Source organism: Lepidochelys olivacea, assembly GCF_965140295.1.
Source record: "Lepidochelys olivacea isolate rLepOli2 genome assembly, chromosome: 4".
NCBI lineage: Eukaryota > Metazoa > Chordata > Testudines > Cheloniidae > Lepidochelys > Lepidochelys olivacea.
This window is the reverse complement of record NC_140414.1, coordinates 26,629,550-26,657,330: the sequence shown is the minus strand read 5'-3', so window position 1 is coordinate 26,657,330 and position 27,781 is coordinate 26,629,550. Positions and strand designations below refer to the sequence as shown.

Below are 27,781 nucleotides of genomic sequence, written 5' to 3'. Positions count from 1 at the left end.
TTACCAAAATAGTTCACAAATGCCTACTTTCAGAAGAACGTTATTCATGCAAAGACCCAGCAATAATTCCCTTTAAAGCTGTTTTCAGTATGCCCTATAGTAACATGGCAAACTCAGAGACCTCCTAAAGCTTGTCTGTGGGCTTCTCTTTGGGATGTGGGTGGACTTGACTTCCCCGAATTCTTCCAGCAGTTGTTTCTGCGTGACATTTGGTAACAGTTCACACTATTGTTCGCTTGCTAAGCGAGTCAGGAAATGGAGCAGAGTCCAATAGCTGGGTCTCTATCTGAAGAGGACACAATCAAAAAACAAAACGGTGACCTCCCGAAGAGTGGGAGAAAGAGATTCTTATATATGCTCTTGGGTAGCATGCACAAGGGAAATGTGAGAAAATAAAGAAAGGAAACAACAGACAGAGACATGAAAGCCTGAAATAAGGAAGCAGGGGGAGGGAAAACTGGTTATCCAGTGTGCATCTTTTATTGTTGTTTTCTTGACAGTTGACGGAGCCCTTGGGGAAATTCCCACTGATAACGGCAAGACACTAAACACTGATCTGTTGCCCAACATCCTTTTTCTGCCCCTGTGGCTTCAACAGAAGTTTTTTACTTGAACATTGGCTGGAACATGGTCATTTTGATGTAAAATCCTACGTGGCAACTATGAGAAGGGATCACTGCAGATGCTTCACAGTTCACCTGTCTTTGGTATTATCCACATATCCAGTATATCAATGTCCAGGTAAGCAGTTCCGAAGTATGAAATACCTAAGGGTGTGCATTCAGCAGGTTATTGGGGTAAGGAAGTGCAGCAGATCTATCTCACTGCCTCCAAAGCAGAGAGGAATGGAGGGGAAAATCATCAAGCAATGAAACCCTGAGAGTCACTAATTAACCAGATCCTGTTTCATCTGCACTCCGAGGGGGCATGTTGGTGTGGTATGTGGAACAATAATGAGCAAGAAGTGTTATTTACCCTGGGAAGGTGGAAACAAGTGGATCTAAATGAATTTTCAACAATGAGGGAAAAGTCCAAGGGGCAAATTAATCAGTAGTGCTGACAGGTGACTATGGCTGGCCAGCTAGGCTTTGTCTACACTAGACTTTAGACACTAGATCAGGTTTGCTAGCACAATCTATACCTTCAGAATTCTAGTCAAGAGAAAACAGTTCTACTTCAGCATTTGCTAAACTGATTGAGCTAAAGTCTAGTCCAGGCTCCACCTTCTCCAGAGTTTTTCAGCCTCCAGGTCATTAACACATTTGCAAAGACTAAACTGAACACTCCCCAAATGTTTAGTCCAGGCTACAGCCATTTGTGCTTTACCCTAGAACAAGCTAACATACACACTTCTTTCTCTAAGATAGACGTGTCCTAAGCTTTTGTCTTCATCTGCAGAAAGGTGCGTAATTTACATCCCAGTGGAGACCCCTTTTTTAGATAATCAGATTAGAAGGACTTTGTCAAGTTTGCCAACTTCTTGAAGATTCCCAGTGCCAATCCCAAGACATGCTAACGAGCAGTCACTGAATCACACTGTTTCACTATCCCAAAAAGAATTATGTGCCGTTTCCAGTAAAAACAGTCTTTGTAAAAATCCAGTTACAGGATTAAGAGAAGAAAACCGTTTAATAGCTGAAAAAAAGAAAAAAGGTAGGTGTGTTGGTTCTAATCCAAAGAGCTGGTTCAAGTTGAAAGGAGTTAATTACCATTTGTCTTACAGTAGCACCTACAGCCTCTGATCAAGGCCCCACTGTATCAGACATGCATAAAAATAGATGGTTCCTACTTCAAAGAGTTAACAGTCTAAGTCTGCTGGACTTAACCTTATTCAGTAAATTTACTGTCATGTCCAGTATTTGTCCTGCAAAATCTCAAATTAGTCTTCAAGGGTGAAAATCACCATTTGTGGAGTGACCATTCAGTGCTCTATACACTACATAAGCAGCTCATCATCATCATCTAGCTCCAAAACCACAACCAAGACCTGGTGTTATCGCTTATCTTAAACAGTACCTCAGGGGTGCAAGCTGTTGACAGAGGACACTGCCTTAGGCAGTGTTCACGTGTTTGCCTAAGCTCTCCGCATTCACATTTGGGGTCCTTCCTCAGCTTCCACTTAAGTCATATTGTTACCAGTCTTTGCCACCCCAGCTCTCACTCAGTTTAGAGCATACCAACGTTCTCCTTCTAGGTCAGTGCATGAGGGCAGTTATTCTGAAGGAGACAGGTTCTCCAGGATCAGGAGCCTCTCTCACCATTTTGTTATTCTGTAGCCTTCCCCTGTGGTATTTTGTGGTGAGGAATTATACAGGCACAGATCTTTCTGGGCGTCAGCCTCTTGGGTGGTGGAATGCATCCATACAATGACTGTCTTGGATCATGCACCTGGTTTTGTCTCTCTGGCCTTCCTACTGAAAGCATCAAGCTCACTGATGGTGGTGCAATCACCGCAAGGCAGTGTAGAAGTCAGTTTCAAAGTCCCTGTGATGGTCCCACAGGACTGACTGAGGTCAGTATCAATTTTGTGTGCATGGCTCACATGCGACCATAATGGTGCACAGAACTGCTCAAATGAGTAACACAAGGCAACACTGGTTGCTCTGAGTGTTTGGGACCAACTCCCTATTTTGTATTCGCAATTTTTTTTGAAGTACACAGTTCCTGGAGTTCACTTTCCTTTTTCAACGTCTTAATGTGCTCTTTGTATGTCAACATTCAGTCTAATGTGACCCCCAAGGTACAATGGATATTTATAATGCTCAAAGATTGTATCATCCCCCAATATCTGGAGTTTTCTCTTGGCCTGATGGTGTTTCAATAGTATTCTTGACCTATGCACAGGGAGCCAGTTAAAATGTGCTTGATATCCTCAAATCTTTCCAACTGGGTGGCGATGCAAAGCTCATCTGCATAAATAAATCTTTACACATTGGGGAATTCTGGTTGGTAACTTGTGTAAACATTAAACAGCAAGGGTGTTAGAACTGAACTTTGGGGCAACCCATTCTGTTGAGTTCGCCATTTACTTTTCTAATCATCCATCTCAACAAAGAAACATTGATTCTTGAGCAGAGAGGAGATGACCTGGACCATCTTAATATTGCTCTAAATTCTTGCCAGGTTCAGAAGACGTGAACAATGGTTCACAGTGTCATAAGCAGCGGACAGACCTATAAAACACTACCCCTGTAATTTTGCAGGTTTCAAAGCCATTTTCAATTTATTGAGTTAGGTTTACAACTTGGCCACAGCATAAACATCCTGGGCGGAAATCAGCTTGGTCATCAAATCAGTTGCCCTTCAACTAAACTATTCTACTTATATTCATCGGCTTATGTAACTTGTAGGTTGATCAGAATAAGGATACTGGTAATGCAATAAGGATACAGTAATCTTTGCATCGTTAAGGTCTTTACGTGGTTTGAGTAGTGCAACCACTTTGACCTCTCTCCGTATAAGAGAGTTAAAGAAATCAGGTAGATACTTCTGTGCTCTTGTGCCCTAGGTGTAGTAATAGTTCATTAGATACACCATCACATCCAGCTGCCTTTCCACATTTCAGAATTTTCATAGCTATCGTGAGCTCCGCAGTATTGAGCTGTTTCACTGTGGACTTTGCTGTCTCTGAGGAGTGAGTGAGCCTCCCACTTGAATTGTTTTGTTTCACACTGTGCTTTGTGGGCTGGGTTCCCATTTAGGATGAGTTAGTGCGCACTTTGGTTGGGACAGACTGTGGCAGTGTGCTTTGGTTGTTGTCCATCCGGGTTCAGCTTGCGAAGGGTGACTCATCCTTTTTTGCTATTGTGCCACAGGTTTGTTGTTTCAACCATCTACCTCCAGCAGTTGCACCCGTCCTTTGTCATCTCTCTCACAAGCATTTCCCCAAGCCCAGTGGTTTCTTCATTGAGTCAACAATTCTGAATAACTTTTATATTGTTGGTGGGTTTGTTCTGAAAGTCCACATATAACGTCCAATGTCTTGGGATGTTCTTTGGGCAATCTTCCACAACAGCAAGACAAATTCTCCAGAGTTCTCGTGTGTCACAGTACTTATACAGATGGATTCATCCAATTCAGAGGTAAAGTCTTCCCAGTCAGCCTTTGTGAGGTTGAATCTTGGCAGGTACTTTGTTTTCCTGGGTTGTACTGCAGCCTCTACTGTGACTTGCACTGGCCTATGCCACAATCTTGGGATTGCTGCCATGACCTCCCTTCTGAAGTTACTTGCATTTTCAGAAGTGGCAAGAGCTAGATATATCCCCTTGTTCCACCATGCACTTTGGAAAGAGCATTTGTCCTGGGAGGTCATACAGCAGAGTCAGGTTGTTTGTTGCTGCCCACTTCCTAACTTCTTCCCCATGGTTGTCATTGCTGGGATGTCCCCAGATGGTCCGGTGACTCTTAAAGTCGCCTATGAAAAGGCATGTTTTTTCTGTCAGGCGGAAGTCAGTTGGCCATGCAAACTGTTCACATGTAACAGAAAGTACTGCTTTGGTCAAGTTCAGCCATGATACCATGATCTTTCATAACACTGTTTTTCATCAGCCTTTTATCACATGCAAGTATTGTGCTGCCATAAACGTTGCATTCAGCATTCGAACCTATATGCATGCCAGGGATGTATAGTGCTATTCTCTCTCTCTCTCTCGCAGGCATATGTCTGCTTCCATACAGACAGAATGGCAGCCTTCTCTGCAGAGAATCCCTCCACTCTGGAACGGACGATTTCAAGTGTCATCTTTGGCTCAGGCCTTTGGAAGGGCCATTTATATGGACGTCTATGTCTTCTGTTACAGTCTTGATGCGTGTTTTCGTATTTGGTCTCCCCCATAATCAGTTGCAAAGGGAGATTAGCAGCTGCATTATGGGCTTAAGTGATGGATAGGGCCTTATACAGAGAGTGCAGGTGAGATGGGGTGAGGGTCATTCACCAGGCCTTAACAATAAGGGGTAGGAAGTTAAACTGTTTTGAAAATCTGGTCACTTATTTAAGTGCTGAAATGGGACCCACTGGGTTCTGACATCTTTTCAAAGTCTGGCCCAACATTTCCCCTGCGTTAACCTATCTATCCCCTGTCTCAGTTCGTGATCATCCATGTGCCCACTGATGTAGGCATCACCAAAAAAGCATTTCGGTTGCCATGGCTGCTCAATGATAGTAACTCACCTATTGTCCTTCTGCACAGTAATTTTGTCTCCTTCTGGTATTAGCTTCTTCTGCTCTGTCACGCCATAGCTTTCTCTACATATCTATGTTTAAAAAAAAATAAAAAAGTTGTTTTCCCATTGTGTGTGTCACCATACAAGCTTGCAGGATGGTGCAGGGTTCTTTTACCTGCTCCAGGTAAAGTGCATAGCTACTGACACACAAAGGGCTAGGGAAGGAGGCTGGGAAAACAGATATGATGAGTTAGAGAAAAAAAATACACAGACACCCTTCTCTGCTTGCATCATTTTTCATACTCAACATTTGCTCTTAGATCATGATTTGCAATCAAAGCCAAATGCAAACCTAAAAGAGAACCAAGCCACCCTATTAAGTCAACCGCATGCTGAAAAACAAGAGATTGATAACTGCTAAAAATTACATTTAACCAATGCCATGTGTATTGGCACCAACAAAGTCCCCTTTGAATAATGACAATGCAGGATGCTCAATTAATCTACTCTCCCAGTAGATTACCAGACCACTTGATAAGTCTGATGTGCCACTTTTGTCTCTGTTCATAACAGAGCTAGAATGCCAGCAGTACAAAGGCACTCCATACATAATCATTATTTTAAAGTGTCTCATTGATAAAATATTATGAGCCAGATTTTTAGCCAGCCAGCACAAATGAGCCACAAAACAGATCTCCTTCAGACCATTTGGGGAAAATTATGAATCCAGTTCAAGGCATCAACACAGCAGTAAAGATGTCCTTTTGCCTGAAACCAGGCACAAAAGCGCTTGGGGGAAGTTATATAAGGTTATTTTAACTTTTCTTTTTATAGGCGGATGGGATCAGTGCTAAAGCCTCCTGACTTCACCCTGAATGGTAGCACAGACCGGGGTGTGGCTGTGTTAGACCCAAAATTGGTTCACTCTAGAGCCAAGATTTATAAGCCAGCTTTATTTTAAAAGCCCTCCCTTATCAAACAAGATGAAGTCTAGCCTTCCCAGAGCACAGTGAGGTGGGAAGGATTTCTTCACAATATCCAACCCAATACCTGGCCATATCAGCTATATCAGAGTCCCTTGGGAAAGGAGCTTTCGTGTCTTCTTGCTAGTAACAGGTGTGCTCAGATGTTGGACTAATGCATCCATCTCCACCCCAGACACTCCTCTGTATAAAACAGGACAGTGATAAGCACCTACTTGTAAATTTAGGGCCTACCCAGAACATCCTGTTCCATGTGAGACCATCTCAGCTTTGGGGCCTGCCATGGTATCGTAACTTTGAAGTGAGCGAGGTGCCTCTGGGGGCATGTTTTCAGACTGAGCAACCAGGCAGAGAAACCAGAGATTCTCCTGGATTTCCACCCCACTGCAGAGGCTATCAATTGCATTTACTAGCTGGGAGAAAATCTTTTGCAGCCTCACTATTTCAGCCTGCCAAAGCCAGTGTCCTCGTGATGTAGTGCAGCGTTTTGGCTCAAGGAAGGTCTGACACAATAGTAAAATATCGTTCCCTGTGAATGTTTGAAGTCACAAAAGGAGTCTGCACTGTTTACCAACAACAGAATGATAGAAGTGGCAGGAGGTCAGACTAGATGATCATTATGGTCCCTTCTGACCTTAAAGTCTATGAGAAGAAGAAAAAGGAAAAAAAAAAAAAAAGATGGGTATGGGGTAACATTTTCAACAGCAACCAAGTGACTTTGGAGCCAAAGCCCCATTTTCAAGAGGGACTTTGGAGCCTACACCTCAGTGAAAGTCACTGAGACACAGGCTCCTAAGTGCCTAGGTGATTTCTGAAAATGGGAGTTGGGCACTTTCGAAAACTAATCCACTGAGCAGCGCAGTCTTCTTGACCACATACACAAGAACAGTAGAATACCTGCAAGGAAGTTTAACATTTCTGCAATATGCAGCACGTATTTTATGGGCATGTTTGTGTCTAACCCACAGCACCCACACGTGTCTGTGGCCTCTGTGGGCACCAACACAACAAATCACATCACTGACAAATGGTATTAATTTGCCTTACTGTAAAGTTCAGGCAGAACGTTTCTTCTACATCATCCCCAGGATAATCTAAAAGCTGCTGAAGACTCCTATGAGACAGGCGGGGGAGGGAGGAGAAGGAGACAAATCAGACAACCAAGAGGCAATACTCTCTGTGCTTTATGTTTAAAGGAAAAACCCCAGCAGTGAATGTAAATAATATAAGTCAGAGTAACAGGACAAGATAGAGAGAAATTCTGGGTTGTGTAAAGGAGCCCAACGACATGCATTCCCATATACACGTGTGCATTAGAATAAATGAAGCACTACAAATTCTCAATCTAGTCTGTGTCTGACAAGAACAAGGATCCTGTTTAGTGGCCCACTGCTTGGAAAAAGCATTTGATTTCTAGCTCTGAAGGACCACAAGATAGGTGTGAGGGCTGCAGAAGGGGGGGCACATCCATAGTTCCCTTTTTTAGAGTCCCACCAATGTCTCCCAAAATGTGGCTGCAGGACTCCTGTACCTTCCTGGCCTCTCACTTTGCCCCATCAATTCTTTTTTTTAAATATGGTTCAACTCTGAGCTAAAAAAAAAAATCACACAGCAATCTATGTCAGATGATAATCAGACCAAGAATCTCATATGACCTGAACCTTGCGACCTGTGAGAGCTAGGGAAAAACAATGCTCAGCGAGTTAACTCTTCAGTTTCCCTGTGTTCAGGAGAAGCCATTCCTCTTTGACATTTGATTGCCTTTCTCGCCGGTTATCATCACTGTCGCTTACGGTGGCTCCAACAGAGATCAGAGCCCCATCAGGCCAAGCAATGAACAGATGACAGAGCTTGTACGGTGGAGAATTTACAGTCTTAACTTATAAGTCAGACCAAGGTTAGAATGGGGGAAACAGAGGCAGAGAGAGGCAATGTCACTTGTCCAAAGTCACCAAGCAGGTCAGCAGCAGAGCGCGGACTAGAACCCAGATCTCTTGAACCCCGACCTGCAGCCCACTACATGCCCATGTGGCTGCTGAAAGCTTCAAAAGACAAGCAGCCTCCCCCACGACCCTACTCCACTCTGGTCCAGATTCAGTCAGCCACTTAGGCACGTGAGGGGGCACGCTGATTTCAATGGGACTCCTAGGTGCTTAGAATAAAGCATGTACTTAAGCACTTTGGTGGATCAGGGCCCCTAGAATTAATTACTTGATCGAGTGAGCAGGTCATTTATTAAACTAACATTAACCAGTTTAACATACGTTGTTCTCAGATGAACACCTTCCCCTCCCAGTCCCCACTAGAAGTCAGAGCAGCAGCCTAGATAGTCCTTCAGCATTATACCTTCCTTCTGTAGGGGACAGCTCCTTTAAGTCTTCTAAGCAGGGCTTCACATTCAATAGTTTTTTGTATAGCGCCAACGGGAAATGGAGGTCCACCACAGTGAAGTTGTATATAGCAAGTCCACATACTATGCCGATCAAGTGAAACCAGTTGTGCTCTACAAAACACTTCGAACACATAGGGAAGTCACAGTTAGAACAAAATTCATTGCGCAGCTTAATGGAACACCAACGTATATTCCCCCTGCAGATATAAACATATTGCAGCATCACAATTTGGATTCTGATTTTCGGCCCCCAAGCAGCTGCCGTAGAGATGTGGAGCTTGTCTGAAAACACAGCCACTTCAGTTGGTTGCCTAAATGGAAGCTGAGCTCTTCTGAAAATCTGGCCTTTGACTGTGAACGTCTCAGAGCCGAGACTGTGCTCCTTGACTGTTTGGACAGCACCGCCCATCCAGTAAATGTTACTGTAAGTCATTATTAATAATTGTATTGTTAATGAACTGGCCCCAGATATTTAAGAGGGACAGATGTAAAAATATCACTTTTAGGCTCCACTCCTGCCATGAGCTCCCTGTGAGCAGAACCCCCAGTCCACACAGAGCTCATGGCAGGACTGGAGCCTCAGCCGAATCACCACCTTAGATTGTTACAGCCGAATTACTTTTAATCTGTTATGCCTTTTGCACATCCCTGAAGTTGGATCCTAATGAGAGAAGAGCCAGGTTCCCAAGGCCACAATGTTTCCATTCCAAACACTGCAGGACAATGTTTCAATCCAAACAAAAAAGCCTATTTTCATTTAAAAGTCATGCATAACGGCATTGTTATCCAGGAGCACACAAGTCGCTACTGATGTATTTCACGTCCGTCTTCATTGCTGTTTGGTTTGAGATTTGTGTGTCAGTGACAATAGCGTTGCACACATTTTTTAAACTTTGCAACCATCTAAATGGGATATTCTCATGTGTATACTACAATTATTCTTAGCACCGTCTGATTTACTATTTTCACAATGTTAGTACTAACAATTGCAGAGTAATGTTATTTGTGGGTTACAAAATGTAATGTGCTGTTTTCTCAAGTTTAAAAATAATCAGGTTATTTAAAAAAAAGCACCATACATACTTGAACAACTACCCGACAATGCAATTTTCAATTCTGCAGCTAAGAAGAGAGAGTGACCCGTTTCTTGTATACCTGACATTCATTCCACACCACTCAAAACAGAGGTAGGCAAGTCAGAGTAACTGTGCTATTTTAATTGTTATGTCACGGGTGCCTGACACTGTACATTAAAAAGCTCAGTGCACGAATGAGATATTGTAGTGTATTGATTATGATCATATGAAGAGCAGGGGATGCACAGAAATTTGGAGTCCTTATGATCGGAAGTCTCTGATTTTGTACCTCCCCAGTGTATAGCTGAGACACCAAACTATCGAATCAAGCAATGAATACACACCGTCCAATTGCTCCACACTTATCAGTTAGCATCATGGGAAAAAAACGAGAGGAAGCTTACTTTCTCTCACATAGCTTTTGTCACTAACTTCAATGTAGCACGTGTGTGCTAACAATGCAGACAGGTCAGTGACTCACCGTGTCTGAAAACCACAACAGGTTCGATTCTGGATAGCAGATGAACATTCCATAGATGGGATTCAGGAGTTCCTTTAGCAACAAGAGAAAGAATTCCTTCGTGACCCCTCCAGCATCAACAGCCTCCTCGCCATCAAAGATCACCTGCCATGAAAACAGGTAACTGATCAGGATACCGAATGTGACTGTAGATTAGAGGCATCAAATTTAATCACAGGTCATGCAAATGAATAACATACAACACCAGCTTCAATGCAGGAGGCAAGGGGGAAAGCAAAGTACTAAGAAGACTTTTTTTTTTTTTTAAAGGGATGATTCAACATATTGGGTGGGCAGGGTGGAGGAAAAGTCATAAATAATAAGCTGCTCTGCAGGTCATAGCACACTCCCTCCCCACAAGTAGGAGGGCAGTTCTCCTGGTCACAAGTGTTAGGGGCACGGATACCAGCAGCTGTTGAACTCTGCGGCATCTTCTCAGACATAAAGCACGTTCATTATTAGGTGACCCAGCCTAGTTCTTCCTGCAAAATGGCAAAGAGACATTGCATAACACTGTATAAAAACAAGATACTTGTTCTGGGGTTTGTTTTCACTTTGGTCTCACATCCCCCTCCCCATCCACACACATACAGTAGCCACATCAACGGAGTCCTCCACATCGGATGCCAAACCCCTCCCTAGGGCTTCCTTTACCTGGTCCTTTTACAAGGAGGGAGAAGCCCAAAGGTATTGAGCCAACCAGTCCCAACAAAGCCTGCTGATCAGGAAGGAGGCAGACACATCCCCCCATTGGTTGGATGAAGCCCTGCTACTAGTTATAGCTCTGGTGGATAATATACCTTATTATGAGCCCAGTGTGTGGGTGGCAGGGATTGGGGGAAACAGTTTTCCAAGAGAATTGAGAAGGAAACAAGGAAAATAAGGCAGATTAGGGAAAAAACTCCTGAAGGATCTTACTTTCAGAGGCTTTTTCAAATCGATATCTGAATGAATGCTCAGCTCCCTCAAAGCATCGCCAACCAAGTTGCTCCTGCGGACGTGAATAACTAGGAAAGGGCTTCTGGCCAGCAGAGGCTCCAGAGTGAGAAGCATGAAAACATTTTGCAAATTCGCCCCATTGATCGCCACCTATAAAACAGCACAAAAAAGAGAGAGACTGAAAAAAGCAGGGCACCCTGGCACTATTTATTTCTTGTCGTACCACCACCAGCAACTAGTTTGTGACCAATCCGCGGTCTTCCTCCCTTCTGCCTCTTGTTACACCAGCAACAGCCGTCTGATTACTGTTGAGCGTGAGACCCAGGGGATTCACTACAAATACTCTCTTCACAGCAGCACAGTGCTCATAAATAAACTGCCTCCCAGGAACCTGAAGTCCTCGATATACAGAACAGGTGCAACATAGGAAACAGCAGTTCAAGCTGCTCCCACGCTACCCGTGGTCATGACTTGGAAGGACTCTGTGGATCACTCAACTTTTAGCCTCTCTGCCGAGTAGGATTACTACTTGGCTGGTATTTGACCGGCCTGTCCATTTTTTTTTTTTTAAATGGATTTGCCAGTTGACAGAAAAATAATTTAATCTGCTGGGGTTTTTTTATGTGGGTCTAAAGATTTGCATCACAACCAAAATAGACTAGGATGATATCTAATGTTAAAAGTTTCTGTGTCCAGCTGAAGACGCAGCAGTGTTCCCACTTCCGCAGTTTAAGCAATAACAGACCAAAATTGTTGGAAATACAGCAGCTGTCTCCCACCAACACCCAAGTGCACCGTGTGTGTGTCAGAGAGGGTTTGAGTCGATGTAAGTGGCTGTTGAAGAGTGAGTGGGTTCTGCAGTTGCCCTGTGGTTGGGGGTTGAGGTTGTGGCAGGCTTGCCTTGGGGATTGGGGTGCCAAATTTTTTTTTTCCCATTTCAAAGATGGTAACCCTACCACCGAGACTAGAGTCACCTCTAGTGACAACTGTGGTGACCGTTTTTCATTGTGAGGGAACCCGTCAGCTAGGAACTAGACTTTCTCTTTTCACACAGTCCGCAAAACAGGCATCAGATGGTAACAACTTTTGGACACTAGCAACCTGTGCTACATTTTAACCAGTGGCTCATTATTAATGACCCTCTCCACCCGCCCTGGTCCTCGATGAATGTCGACAGAAATGACCCCATTGTTCACACACGCCATTTTTACATTCACAAAGATAACCGAGGGAAGCACCCTGTAATGTGCTAATTAGTATGTGGCATCACTGCCATCTACTGAAAGGGATGCATCAGACCTGATCAACCACAAGCCACTGTCCTCCACTAGAGTTCTGGATTCCATTCCCTAGAGCACACAAGTGTGGTTTAGTTGAGGACCATGATGTTGACTAGTGGCCACAAATTTGATCCAAATTGGTGCTTGATCATTTATACTATGATAAACCCAGCACTAAATTTTTGAGAACCACTCACTCAACATCAGGATCTCCAGGCGGAAGCCGTATTTGATGCCACCCACTTAGGGGAACAGAATGAAAATCTCACATTATGAATGTATTCCAAGGTGCAAATCACAATTCTGACCACAGTGAACCTCTCCTAGTGAAATAGCTCTATTTACATAAAGGATTACTGCACAATAAGGACTCTAGCAGCGCCTCAGTGGAATCCAGTAGCAAGAGGCCCTTCAGATAGTTAACAGCCGCGAGATGTCACAGAACTACATTAACGATGAAATCCTGCCCATGTATAAATGATTAGCAAACTTCACCTAAGTACGTGGGGGAAGGCAGGAGAGAAGACTAGGGACAGGCAAAGTGAAAGAGAGGAGAGCTGGCTACCTGCATCTGCAGTTCAGCATCCGTCTGTAACATTTTGGTCTTGGCTTGAGCATCGAAGATGAAAGGATAAGAACAGAGTGTCACAGCATCCTAGAAGGAAGAAAGGAAAATTTCAGTTGCTGTTTACGACTTGGACAAGCACTTGTGAAGAGAAGAGTCAATTTTTTTTTTTTTTTTTTACCTGCATGATAGATGGCCTTACTTTCTGTGGAAAGAGAGAAGGAAAAAAAGGTTAATTCTTTTGGTTCGATATTCCAGGTCTTGCTTTTTTGGACGGATTAGTTCAGTGGAGATCCAGCTCCTCTGAATCTCGTATCTTTTGGGATGAAACCCCCTGCTTCTTCCTCTGAGCAGAGGGCTGCGTCAAGGCTTATATGCCAGCTAGACCCCACTTAAAGCCCAAGTGGTCCGTAAGCCTTGAGCTGACCCTATGCACAGGGGTGAATTTCACCCCAAAAAATCAACAAAATTTACTTATTAACTTCTTATTACTTCCTCTCTAGCTTTGCTAGTGGGACTGTCGCAAACAAATAGATACTATTTTAAGCCCACAACTGTGACAACATTAAGTTCAGTCAATTACCAAATGCTACAATTTTCATTTAACACATTTATCCCTTTAACCAGCTTTTCAATAAATTGACTAAGTTTCACCATTACAGAGCTGCCTCATTGCTCTGATCACATCTCATCACTTTGGCTAAAACAAGCATAGGATATTACAGTATTATGATACAACTGAAAAGGGGTGTCACAGCTTGCACGTACTTTGCAGTCTTTACTGTCCATAAAAGTAGATAAACAACTTTTAGTTACAACCATCTTTTATTATTGTGGCCTCCCTTGATATTTTTCTTCTCCCTCATTCAGAAATTTGTTCATAGTCATTATTAATGCTAACAATCCCTAGCTTCTATATCACATTCGCCATTCACAGCTTTCAAAGCGCTTTACAAAGGAGGCAAGTATCATTACCTCTGTTTTTGCAGATGGGGAAACTTAGGCACCAAATGATGAAGGAACTTTCCCAAGATCACCCACGAGGTTACCAGAAGACCCTGGAATAGAACCTGATCTCCTGAGCCCCAGTGCAGTGCCCTGCTCATTGGGATGACAATGTTTCTTTCTAGGGAGCAGATTATATAGCCAGTGATCATCTTATTCTATAATACCTTCTTTAACGATAGAAGTAAAGGATGACAAGGTGGATAAGGTAATATCTTTTATGGGGCCAACTTCTGTTGGTGAGAGAAACAATTTTTTGAGTCAAACAGAGCTCTTCTCTCACCACCAGAAGTTGGTCCCATAAAAGATATTACCTCATCCACCTTGTGTCTCTAATATCCTTGCACTGACATGGCTACTGCTACACTGCATGGAAGTTAAGGGTAGAAGTTATATTTTTATTATACATGATTTGGTTCCTGAGGTTCTGATTAAATTAAGAGGATCAAGTTAAACAGTGATTGAATTAAGCTGAAGGCATAACACCACATTAGTGAATTTTAGAGATCATTTAGGAGACATTAAATATATATATTTGATAGCTTTATTCTTCTGATGGCATTGTTTTAAGTTATCGTCATCGAGCTAGTAAGTACCCAAATCAAAGACGGCTTACCCACATATGCTCCTGTATTCAATATATTACACCAGCAATCAATCATTATTACTAGGGATACTGAAATTTATAAATAGCACTGAAGAGGCAAAGACGGACAGCAATTTCATAACTCATTAAAACCCCTTACCATTCCTGCTTGATGCAAGAACCACATAAGATAGTCTTCTTGAATGTCCACCAAATTGGAAATCTCTGGGATATAAAATGTGTCATATTCCACATGTTTAACTTTCAGATTCACCTGATTAAGAAAACAAAAGGTTTAAAATTTCAGGGTATATGCACTATTCCCACCTTTAAAACACAGACTCTTTTCCTTTATTGGGGACTCCACACATACTCAGATCTGCCTGCGTAAAGCAGCTTGCAGGATTGGGTCCTGTAGCCCAGTGGGCTAGCTTGCCTTTATTAGTATTCACTGCTTTGCATTATATTCTGCTTTGCATTATATTCAGCAGTAATGCAAGAAACCTACAGGCCTGTATCCTGTAAGACATTAGCATCAGCAAGTTAGCATAAGGCTTGAGGCCTATGCACTTTGAACAGATAAACTTTGCACAGATAAATGGCCCAACAGAAAACCTCCAGTATTTGGGGAGCCGAAAATAGAATATAAGGGGAAGTTTTGACCACAGGTATATGACTCAGCCACAGAAGTGTCCTGGTAATGAACTGATGTACATAACAGGTACGTGAGATACATCTAAGGCTAGCTTGCTTGCTTGCCTATATATCTTTTCTCATAAGTTTCTTATGGGTTTGACTTTTATTATAATAGGTTTATAGGTTTATATTAGAGTATATTTTGGCTGTAATACAAGGGATCTACAGGCCACATGTTGAGCTGTATGTTCAGCTAAGTCAAAGTTAGCATACATATGTTTGGGATCTTTCACCTAGATAGATGGTGATGAGCTAAAGCATAAGGTCCATATATGGCTGTGACCTTTAACATAAAGGATGCGTTGAATTAGGTTGGCATAGGGGCTTTCCTAAGTTCATACCCTTCTAAACTTAACAGGTACGCCACAACTTGGAAAGAACCGAAATAACAAATGTGATACCTAACCACAAAAGGGGACATGGTAACGAATTGACGTGTATAATAATAAGTTATAATAATTGATATACTAGCCTATAGGGAAAAGACACTCCAACATTAGTAAGGTGAGTAAACAGAAATAAGGAAAAGGGGAAAATTCAATACTGAATATGCATCAAACTTAGCGGCGTCAGCATAACGTATTATAAAAGTGGCATCCCAGCCGAGGGGTGGTTGGAGAAGGAGATGTAGTCCTTGGAAGGTACCAGAATGATGGCCACTGGTGATGATGAGGGAGGTGACAGTGATGAGGAAGACGATGGGTAACATTTCAGGTTGTTCTGCAAGGGATGGTGTGAGTGTACAGATGTGCAGATATACATTCCGTAGTATCTCTATCTACCTTACTGAGCTAGGGTGTTTGTGACTGTGCTAAAGGTATTAATAAACTATATTTGTAAATATAAAAGAGTTCCCATAGTGTGAGTGTTGCAACTGTGCACATTGGGGTTCCCAACTACATAATAATTTAAATAATACTTGGGGCACGAACCTGTTAACCCTCAAAGTGATCACTGGGGATTCTTACATAGTCAATATAATTAATATATAATCTAAAGATCGGGCAACAATCCAAAAAGAGCATTTGCAAACAACTGAGGTGCCTCAGATTTTAGTTTGCATCCAAAAACTTGTGTCATTAGTTACAGTGCACATGGAAAGACGCTAAAATACAATCAAGAAATAACTCCTCCTCTTATGTACAAAAAGATTTAATCTTTCCTGTTGCTTTGTGCTACTGCTATTTTTAGAAAAGAAAATAGATATCAAGAGAATGGGGTGTGTGTGTGTGTGTGTTTTAGTGTTAACATTGTGCAGCGTCCCATGTGCTTTGCTGGTGGGGTGGTCTACCGAAGTTCAGCTATTTATTAAACTGTTTCAAACAAGTCCCTATAAATTTAAACAACGTAGCCTCAAGTTCAGTTGAAGGGCTACCATTCTCTTTCCTTGGCTGCCATTATAAATGTCTGTGGTAGATGATGATGTGGCTCCTCAACCTGGGGCTTGTGAATTGGCGTCACGGGTTGCGACCACCCGGTCCTTCCCACATTGCTCAGGGAAGAAGGATTGGTATGGAAAAGGTCAGAGAGCCCCTGAACTATGACACCGCACTGTTCCAAAACACACATGCTTGCCTCTTACCTTGTGAAGTTTCTCTAGCAGCCTGAGAGCAGCTGTAATGTAACTACTGAACAGGACAGGGATCAATAATGTTTTTCTTCCATTCAGGAGATAAACTACTGCGCCTTTATAGAGGTTCACTAACCTCAGGAAATATCTTGGGCATACTTGAGACCACCAGTTATCTGCAGGGGAAAAAGATTATATATATATTTATATATATATTGTTATTAGAGCACTTGGTGATAGCAGGCATTACAGTGATGGAATCTGAGAAAAAAGTATTGTAACACAATACAATATATTGTACCGCCTCTCTCTGTTTTAAAGATGGGCTCCGCAGTTTCATTAAAAGCTCTGAAAAATGCAAGCACTGACCCAAACGATAACACATATATGCATTTGTGAAGCGAAGGTTGTAAGCAAGGACTCCTTTCAGCAGTGGAGTTGGGGGAAATTTCCACACACCTCCTTGGCCATAATTTGTATTCCTATTCGTTAGTCACATGTCCTGTATCCTGTAGAGCAAGTGACAACCATGGCCCAATAGTCCAGTGACTGCCAACAAGCTAACCCGATTCCAGAGACTGTACTAGACCACAGAGTGGCTGTTCCACGACCTGTCCAAACCCTCTTCTCCTAGGATACAGCATAAGCATTACACCCACAAGTCAGTCATTGGTTACTGGGAAACTCCCATGTGCCATTTCCATCCTTAAACCATACACTCCTACCCCCACGCAATGACACACAGTGATCTAGATTCCAGTTCCCTCTCAAGAGGCTTACAGGCAGAAGACAGGAGTTAGCCCTGAGCAGCAGTTTGAACCCAGGACGACTCAGGGGATCCCTAGGCTCTTCCCTTTCCTCCACCCCTCTTTCCCTTCTTAGCAACAACCAATTAGCTCGTCAGTAGTCCCCCTGTTCCCAGCAGTGGTTGAGCCCACATCGATTTTTTGCAGGATTCCGTTACCTTGCTGAGAACTCAACATGCCTTCTTAAATGAAGGAGAAATGCTCACCCCTCTGCATCACTCCATTCCTATGCCTGGCCCCTCTCAATCCATCTGCCTGCGGGCTTTTCCCTCCCTCTCCCCACACCCCATGAAAATCCCATAAGTGTTTAAGGTCGGCCCACACCACCTATTTAGAGGGGGAGATCTTCTCTAGCCAAAGGCAATACCCCCAGCCCAGGCTCTGCTGGGACACTGCCTGTTAGCTTCTAGCACTGCTCTGCTCTCAATACCGGACCACGACCCCTAGAACCAGTCTGCCTTTAAATTTTGTGAAAAACAAAATAGCATTTAGAATTCAACCACTAATTTCAAGCATTAGGAACAAGCCACTATCTGGTGATTTACCACTTGGAGGTTTTAGTATTTAAAAAAATAGAGGCTGGAAGGGAGGGGTATAAGCACCCTGTACAGTTCTAGACAGTCACAAACACAAAAAACTAGGATTTCTATAGAGATTGATTCATGGATGAGGCACAGCTGGTACTAACATCTCGATGAACAAAGAGAGGAAGAGTCAAGTATTTGAACCTCAAACCAGCCATCAACAGAGCACCGTGAGTGACACTCAGTACCAGCTTAACTCTGCTATCACTGAAGCCAGCAGTAGCTTAACAGCAGAAGAGTTTAGCCAACAGGGAGTGCTTTTGAAAGTCCCAAGTCTATGTTTTGTGAATGATCTCCCCCTAGTGCCCCAGACTGGTGTTAAAGGCATGACACAGAACAAGATGCACCCCTATGGCGCTCATCCCTTACCTAATACTTTGCTGGGGTTGGTATCCAGTCGCAGAATGGCCATCGCGAGAGGAAGTGTTAATGTTATGTAATGCTTCGAGTCTTGAAACAGGGGGAATTCAGGGAGAATCAGGTAGATTCTCATTGCCTCAACGTCTGGTGGGGAGCTGGACAGCTGGGGAATCAAAAAGCTTTCAAAGCTCTTTAAGATCTGGAGGGAAAAAAGGACAAGAGAAGGTGACTCAGCATACATCCCTGAACATAAGAACTTAAGAATGGCCATACTGGGTCAGACCAAAGGTCCATCCAGCCCAGTATCCTCTCTACCGACAGTGGCCAATGCCAGGCGCCCCAGAGGGAGTGAACCTAACAGGTAATGATCTAGTGATCTCTCTCCTGCCATCCAACTCCACCCTCTGACAAACAGAGGCTGGGGACAGCATTCCTTACCCATCCTGGCTAATAGCCATTAATGGACTTAATCTCCATGAATTTATCCAGTTCTCTTTTAAACCCTGTTATGGTCCTAGCCTTCACAACCTCCTCAGGCAAAGAGTTGTACAGGTAGACTGCGCTGTGTGAAGAAGAACTTCCTTTTATTTGTCTTAAATCTGCTGCCCATTAATTTCATTTGGTGGCCTCTAGTTCTTATATTATGGGAACAAGTAAATAACTTTTCCTTATTCACTTTCTTCACACCACTCAAGATTTTAGATCTCTCTCTCATATCCCCCCTTAGTCTCCTCTTTTCTAAGCTGAAAAGTCCTAGCCTCTTTAATCTCTCCTCATATGGGACCCCTTCCAAACCCCTAATCACTTTAGTTGCCCTTTTCTGAACCTTTTCTAATTCCACTATATCTTTTTTGAGATGAGGGGACCACATCTGTATGCAGTATTCAAGATGTGGGCATACCATGGATTTATATAAGGGCAATAAAATATTCTCCGTCTTATTCTCTATCCCTTTTTTAATGATTCCTAACATCCCGTTTGCTTTTTTGACTGCCACTGCACACTGCGTGGATGTCTTCAGAGAACTATCCACGATGACTCCAAGATCTTTCTCCTGATTAGTTGTAGCTAAATTAGCGCCCATCATATTGTGTGTATAGTTGGGGTTATTTTCTCCAATATGCATTACTTTACATTTATCCACAATTAAATTTCATTTGCCATTTTGTTGCCCTATCACTTAGTTTTCTGAGATCTTTTTGAAGTTCTTCACAGTCTGCTTTGGTCTTAACTATCTTGAGCAGTTTAGTATCGTCTGCAAACTTTGCCACCTCTCTGTTTACTCCTTTCTCCAGATCATTTATGAATAAGTTGAATAGGACTGGTCCTAGGACTGACGCTTGGAGAACACCACTAGTTACCTCTCTCCGTTCTGAAAATTTACCATTTATTCCTACCCTTTGTTCCCTGGCTTTTAACCAGTTCTCAGTCCACGAAACGATCTTCCCTCTTATCCCATGACAACTTAATTTACATAAGAGCCTTTGGTGAGGGACCTTGTCAAAGGCTTTCTGGAAATCTAAGTACACTATGGCCACTGGATCCCCCTTGTCCACATGTTTGTTGATAGATTAGTAAGACATGATTTCCCTTTACTGAAACCATGTTGACTTTTATGTTCTTCCATGTATCTGACAATTTTATTCTTTTCTATTGTTTCAACTAATTTGCCCGGTACTGACGTTAGACTTACCGGTCTGTAATTGCCGGGATCGCCTCTAGAGCCCTTTTAAAATATTGGTGTTACATTAGCTGTCTTCCAGTCACTGGGTACAGAAGCTGATTTAAAGGACAGGTTACAAACCATAGTTAATAGTTCCACAATTTCACTTTTGAGTTCTTTCAGAACTCTTGGGTGAATGCCATCTGGTCCCCGTGATTTGTTACTGTTAAGTTTCTCAATTAATTCCAAAACCTCCTCTAGTGACACTTCAATCTGTGACAATTCCTCAGATTTGTCACCTACAAAAGACGGCTCAGGTTTGGGAATCTCCCTAACATCCTCAGCCATAAAGTCTGAAACAAAGAATTCACTTAGTTTCTCCACAATGACTTTATCGTCTTTAAGTGCTCCTTTTGTATCTCGATCGTCCAGGGGCCCCACTGGTTGTTTAGCAGGCTTCCTGCTTCTGATGTACTTAAAAAACATTTTGTTATTACCTTCTGAGTTTTTGGCTAGCTGTTCTTCAAACTCCTTTTTGGCTTTTCTTATTACATTTTTACATTTAATTTGGCTGTGTTTATGCTCCTTTCTATTTACCTCACTAGGATCTGACTTCCAGTTTTTAAAAGATGACTTTTTATCTCTCACTGTTTCTTTTACATGGTTGTTAAGCCATGGTGGCTCTTTTTTAGTTCTTTTACTGTGTTTTTTAATTTGGGGTATACATTTAACTTGAGCCTCTATTATGGTGTCTTTGAAAAGTGTCCATGTAGCTTGCAAGGATTTCACTCTCGTCACTGTACCTTTTAATTTCTGTTTAACTAACTTCCTCATTTTTGCATAGTTCCCCTCTCTGAAATTAAATGTCACAGCGTTGGGCTGTTGAGGTGTTCTTCCCACCACAGGAACATTAAATGTTATTATATTACGGTCACTATTTCCAAGCGGTCCTGTTATAGTTACCTCTTGGACCAGATCCTGCGCTCCACTCAGGACTAGATCGAGAGTTGCCTCTCCCCTTGTGGGTTCCTGTACCAGCTGCTCCAAGAAGCAGGCATTTAAAGTATCGAGAAATTTTGTCTCTGCATTTCGTCCTGAGGTGACATGTACCCAAACAATCTGGGGATAACTGAAATCCCCCACTATTATTGAGTTCTTTATTTTGATAGCCTCTCTCATCTCCCTTAGCATTTAATCGTCACTATCACTGTCCTGGTCAGGTGGTCGATAATAGATCCCTACTGTTATATTCTTATTAGAGCATGGAATTAACTATCCATAAAGATTCTATGGAACATGTGGATTCATTTAAGATTTTTATTTCATTTGATTCTACAGTTTCTTTCACATATAGTGCCACTCCCCCAGCCGCACGACCTGTTCTGTCCTTCTGATATATTTTGTACCCCAGAATGATTGTGTCCCATTGACTGTCCTCACTCCACCAAGTTTCTGTGATGCCTATTATATCAATATCCTCCTTTAACACAAGGCACTCTAGTTCACCCATCTTATTATTTAGACTTCTAACATTTGTGTACAAGCACTTTAAAACCTTGTCGCTGTTTATCTGTCTGCCCTTTTCTGGATGTGTCAGATTCTTTTTTATGTGAATGTTTCTTGTCTGATCTGGCTCATGCTTTCTCCTTTTCCATCATCTACTCCTGACTAAAACCTAGAGAATCTCTATCAATAGACTCTCCTCTGAGAGAAGTCTCTGCCTGAACCACATGCTCCTCTGCAGCAATTGGCTTTCCCTCTCTCTTAGTTTAAAAATTGAAGAACGATAAAAGGCTGGCTCAGTGCTCACCTAAGACCATGCTGTGCGCATCACATGTGCTCACAATACCTGGCACATTTATCTCATTACCAGCTCTTTTGTACTCTGCTATGTGTCAGTACGATTAAGGGTCTGAAAATAACCCACTAAAGCAAGGAAGTACTTTGTGAAGGCTGAAAATCCAGGCTGACATTCCCATCTGTTCTCTCTCCCTGCAGGGTGGACTCTGGGAGTGAAGGGCAGCAGGAGGAAAAAGGTAAAGTGACAGTAATTTAATCCATTGTTTAAGCTTTTGTACACTTAAATCTGACACTGATACTAAAAATCCTTATTGCAGACCTGAGTTTCTATTCTTTCTAATCATCTTTTGTTACACTTTATTATTATAGTTTTGGGGGTTTACATGAGCAATGTCACACTCCCCTTTCCAAAAAACCCTCCTATATTTGGCGCTGTTGAAATACAGTATTTGATAGGTGGTGAGTAGATAGGTGCGTACAGCAGTATCCTCTTAAAGTGCATTCATTTTTAACCCATACAAAGACTATAGGATCACTGTACAGAAACCTAGAGGCTGCAGCGTAATGCAATAATGGAGAACTGTCATTCCATTTACCTACTGTATCCAAAAATACATTAAAAGAACATTAAGGTTGCAGAGTCAAGCACTCTAGTTAGGAAATGCCCCTCTTCCCCCACTTGTTGCTACTGCCTCCCCTCCACCGTCTTCTGCTCCGGTCCCTCTGCCCTGCACCTCCTTTCCCCGTTCCTTAACCCTCTGCATTTTGAGTCGGTTCACAGCATGGTCAGTCACTCCTTGGGGATGGTGCAGTCTGGTTGGCAAGTAGGAGCTGTGAGAACATACTCAGTGCAGATGGAACCTTCAGAGAATTTAGCTGCCAAATTCTAACAAGTCTTTACTGAGCATGTGCAAACTCAGATTTTTTTTTCAGGGGTTTATAAATTGGGTAGATTTTCACAGGGAGGGCAGAGGGCTCATCTCTGACACCCAGTCAACTCCCTTGCCAAATATCAAGTCCTTGCTTTAAAGCATTGAGGCACCAAAGCATCTCAATGGAACGGTTGCAACTATTTTTTTTTAACATGGCCAAAACACTGTATTTTCTTCTAAACACATTCTGAGAAACGGACGAGCAATTCTAGCTGAAACGTTCTCAGAGAAGTCAGCCTGAAGTGGACAACCAGCCTGGAAAATTTCAGCTTGAGGTTTAAATTTAGCAATGTTACAAGCAGCTGAAAGCAAGGTCTTATAACTGGAAGTATAGGGCAGCCTTAACTACAGGTACCGGGACCTGGGCTGCCTATAACAAATGGAGTTTCATTATACTGGAATCCATTGTAAATGGGATCCACTCTGCATGCAACAAGGATACTATGAGTCATGTTACCCACAACATTACTATACAATTCAGTACACTTAGGTGGTCTCTGCTCTGGGGAAACCGAGGACTAAAAAAGCAGGTTGAGACTGAGGTGCAAGATGACAAAAATCTAACAGGGCAACTGGCTAACTTAAGACGGCTTTAAATACTTCAGGCATATTAAGATCTATTATTCCGTTAATTCTAAAAGCTATTTTTCAATTTTTAATTAACATGCATCGCTATTAAATTTCACTCAGAGAAAAAAAATCTCTCTTTTAAACAGGCCATTTATAAAGCCCAGAAAATAGGTTATAATGAAAATTCCAGCAGCGCTTTCACTCTATCATCATGATAATAGCTAGAAGAGTGGTAAACATCTGTGTCCATAAGTGACACAAATGTATTTCAGGGGGCTTTAAAAAGGACCATATCTCCTAAAGGTCTTAGGAAACAAATCCATCCGTCATTAACTAATGCTGCACTAGAGAGTATATTGCCTCTTGCTTACACCACTGTGAATCAGGAATAGCTGCGCAAAAGTCAATGGAGTCACTGGTGTAAACCATATACTTGTATCTAAAGGGGTCTCATTTCCTCCGCAAGCACATACAACTCCATCTCCCATTAACATCAGTGGTAGAAGAGACCTCTAAGAAGTGCAGTTACTTTACAACTCCTGAAAGTCTGACAGAGTTATAGAAAAACGTTAATATTTCTCACCAGAGCATCTTCAGTAGTTATTTAAAAGACTATGGGCCAGATCCTCACTTGGTGTAAAGCAATTTAGGTCCACGGACGTCACCGCACCAGCTGAAGGTCCTACTTTGCATTAATGGCAGAGACCCACTGTGATAGACTGAATTTTGTAAAGCAATGAGTAGCCAAATACAGATGCATGCAAAACTAAAATTCTGCATCACAAGATGTACTTGCGCAGTTTAATTTCTATGTGACATTTCATAGTGTCCTCGTAAACGTTTTGTGAAGTCCTAGTTACAGCACTCTATTATTAAATCTTTCCTAAGACATTCACAGAGAGCTGAATTTACAGGTGGAGGGGATTAGCAAGCATCTACTCTGCATATTGCACACGCACTTAATTGCAAACACTTTTTAAAAACAAGTACAGGGCCAGATTGTCACCTGGCGAAAATCAGTGTAGCTCCATTGAGATTATTAGAGCTATGCTGATTTACGCTAGTTTAGGATCTAGCCCCTGTAGCTTTCAATAAAAACTGCTTAACATTTTAAAAATTCACACGCACATGCACACACACACACACGGAAAAAACCCCTCTGACAACACTATGAAAAACAGTTATTTTTAAAATACTTATACAACACCTTTATACCTGGTCTAGCAGGATGGAATGCTGAGAGTTCATTAGCTTCTCAAACAGCACTCTGGTGGAATTCAGGTCAATTCCAGGGATTTTGGGGCTGGTTTTAAAATGTTCATCGATTCTAAAACAAAAAACAAGCCCCAGACAGACATGAGTATAGGAAAGATACAAGATACACAGGCAAAGTGCACCAATGGGGAATGGGTCTATAGACGGAGAGATAACAAGACTTAGAAAACCTGGAATCTTTGGCTAAATACAATAGTGCAAAATAGACTATTCCTTTTATTATACTCCCTATGGGTCCTAATTTGGGAACCAGAGCCCTGCACTGTGTCCACTGATGTTAGTGGGATTGCACACAGTCCAAAGGGTCTGCCCACACAGATCCAGCTGCTGGACTGGGACCTAAGCTTGCAAAACGGCAGTCCTGCTAAATGTGGCAAGAGTCCCTTTGATTTTCCCCTGGGTACTCAAGGTTTTTTTGTTTTGTTTTTTTTCAGGAGAGGGCAGACAAAGATGTTGACTGTGATTAGGGCCACACAGTAGAACATGGAATGGTTTTCAAAGGAGATGAGGCTGGGCTTTTCAAAGTAGCCTAAGCGAGCTAAACCCCCAATTCCAATGGGCTAACTCTCTTACCGTCCTCTGACCACCTCACCCTAAAATCTTCTAGCCCTCCAACTAATCATGGACCCAATCTAACCCCCAATACAGTTAAGAGGAGTCTTTCCATGGCCTTCAGCTGGTGTTGGATCAAGCCACAAATCCTTTTCTTTTTCAGCCTGACAGACATCTTTGAATGCAAAAGGCTGCATCTCACTTGGAATTGCCGAAGTTGAAGAGACAGACGTCAAGCTTGCAGAGGACAAGCAGTCTAACCGTTTGACTAGGCCCTGGAGCTTCATGCAATGCACTTAGTAAGTGATCTGACCCTGCATCTGGCACAGGTTTAACGGTTTGTATCAGATGCCTACAGCACAACTCTACGCAGGTAAAAAAGCCTGTACAACTTGCAGATGGCAGTTAAAAGGCAATTTCCACAACTCCACAGATCCCAAGCACCAGCACCAAGTATTTCCCCAGAGCACTGTGGGAACTAGCCAGCCTTAGGCCTGAACAATGCTAGATGCTCTCACCTGCACCCCGCTTATCTTCCCCATTCAAATGAGGTTCTAGGGTTAGTAAATAGAAGCATTTAAAGTTAAAAAAAAATAGAATATTTTAAATAAAAACTGAATTTACACCCAAATACCCCTGAAATGACTGTGTGTTGCCTTCTCAGAGGGTCTGAGCTGAAGGCTTCACACCACTGGAAGATGGGAAGAACAAACGGTGTTTTTCTTTCCTGTCTGAGCTGCTCTTGGAAAAGTCTGCCCAGTTTAACAAGTCTTCCTTCACCTAATTGCAGGCCATGACTCATCAGGTCCCCATAAAAAAACTCCTCAACCTCATTTTATTCTATCACCTCCCAACAATTTTTAGACTCAGTAGTCACAACCCAAACCCTTCCCAACCCACCCTGGTCTTTCCACTGAGCTGTGCATATTCACTTCCTGTAGCCTCCTCCCACTGGTCACGCTCTCTAATCCTTTACCCATCTTGGTCACCTTCCTTCGAATTATCTCACTTTCTATAGGTCACTTGGGTAAAAACAAGCAGCTCAAAACTTTCCAAGGATGACATCACCAAATTGGAATTACTGCCTCGGGCCGCACCTGTACTCAAGCAGTTCCACCGCAAGAGCACGTATTTCCCAATAGTGACATGTTGTGAGCTTGGGCCTAGTTTGCTATCATCCCCAAACCTTCTCTGTGTTATTGCACTGTAAATGGCAGTCTCACCCAGCTCATATACCTACTGTCATTTTCACTTCACTTTACCCAAATACTCCAACTCTCTCCTTTAGAGTATATTGTTTTGATGACTATTTCCTCAGATAAAAAAATAATCATAACTACCCACAGGGCCACCCCAATGTCTTTAAGTCGTTTAAGCAACATTTAATAAAGCAATTCAAGTCTGGTGAGCTTCACTCTGATCCCTCAATAGAAACAGACACACTGACTAACAACAAACTCACAAGTCTTTTTTTTAAGCAATTCATCTTCCTTTACCAGCAAGTCACGAATCTGCCCCTAAACCTCTTCACTACATCTATCCAGTCATCCCTCTCCATCCCATCATTCTCTGCCTGATCACAAGTTCTTTTGTCTCACGGCCCACTGCAGCAGTGAATAAAGTAGGTGACTCCCATCTTGTCTCTACAGGACAGCAAGCACAAGAAAGTCATGATTCTTGACCCCATTTGGCTACTTACTTCTTCTCCAGGAAGCTTCCATTCCAACAGGCAGACGACGACAAGATCTGCACAACTTCACTGCTTGGAGGGGGAAGACAAAAGGAAAGAGGGGTGCTAGTCTGAACAGATGTCATGCTACACTTCTGCAGATCTCATTTGCTCTTGTACCAACAAGTCGAGTGGTCTCCCTTCTATCCCTTGCATGCAAAAGTATTACCATAACCACCCCTGTATTATAAGTGGGGAGACTGCAGGGCACAGGGGTTAAGCGACTTCCTCAACGTCCCATGACAAGTTTTTTGGCAGAGATGGGCTGGCACTACTTCCTTTCACTGACAATGCTTTCCCTAGGCCGCCCACATTGGAGAGGGAAGGGATGTTTTAAATCAGACTGTTGAAAATTCCTTGCTTCTTTCTGTGAGCTCCACTCTTGTGTTAAAAGATTATTTCTTTCGAATCCAATGCCCCCATCCTTCACTTAGGGTCTGAGAAAGCTCTGACACATCTTCCTGGTTTTGTTAGGAAGATCTGACCTGGGATTCCTGATATAAATTGTAAATTGGTGCTGAAGTTCAAACAGAGAGAGAGAGAGAGAGAGAGAGAGTTTGTGTGTGTGTGTTCGGCCCTTAGATTTCTCTACCACTTTCAAAGCAAACTTTGTGCAATAATCAGAGTGGACCATGAGTAGTGAAATGTACCTAAATACGTACCTTTTTAAAAGGGTTGCATCTGAACAGTTTCCGAAAAGCTGAATTCTCACCTACTGGCCTTTCCCTGTGATAT

The 27,781-nt window shown here is 42.6% G+C and overlaps 1 protein-coding gene across 2 annotated transcripts in view; it reads right to left on the bottom strand.

The window, feature by feature from the left end:
• The window catches only part of HERC3 (HECT and RLD domain containing E3 ubiquitin protein ligase 3), a 111,837-nt gene that overhangs the window by 25,599 nt on the left and 58,457 nt on the right, over nt 1–27,781 (bottom strand). Inside the window, exons 11-22 of one of the 2 annotated variants that reach the window (XM_084626355.1) lie at nt 27,017–27,079; nt 24,706–24,817; nt 18,535–18,724; nt 16,788–16,951; nt 14,670–14,783; nt 13,100–13,123; nt 12,919–13,008; nt 11,053–11,223; nt 10,096–10,239; nt 8,493–8,659; nt 7,194–7,260; nt 5,171–5,253 (exon numbers count right to left, since the gene is read on the bottom strand). In XM_084626355.1, coding sequence (XP_084482481.1) covers nt 5,171–5,253; nt 7,194–7,260; nt 8,493–8,659; nt 10,096–10,239; nt 11,053–11,223; nt 12,919–13,008; nt 13,100–13,123; nt 14,670–14,783; nt 16,788–16,951; nt 18,535–18,724; nt 24,706–24,817; nt 27,017–27,079 — 1,389 coding nt within the window. The remainder of the gene's footprint in view (nt 1–5,170; nt 5,254–7,193; nt 7,261–8,492; nt 8,660–10,095; nt 10,240–11,052; nt 11,224–12,918; nt 13,009–13,099; nt 13,124–14,669; nt 14,784–16,787; nt 16,952–18,534; nt 18,725–24,705; nt 24,818–27,016; nt 27,080–27,781) is intronic. The other variant, XM_084626356.1, reaches the window with a different exon arrangement.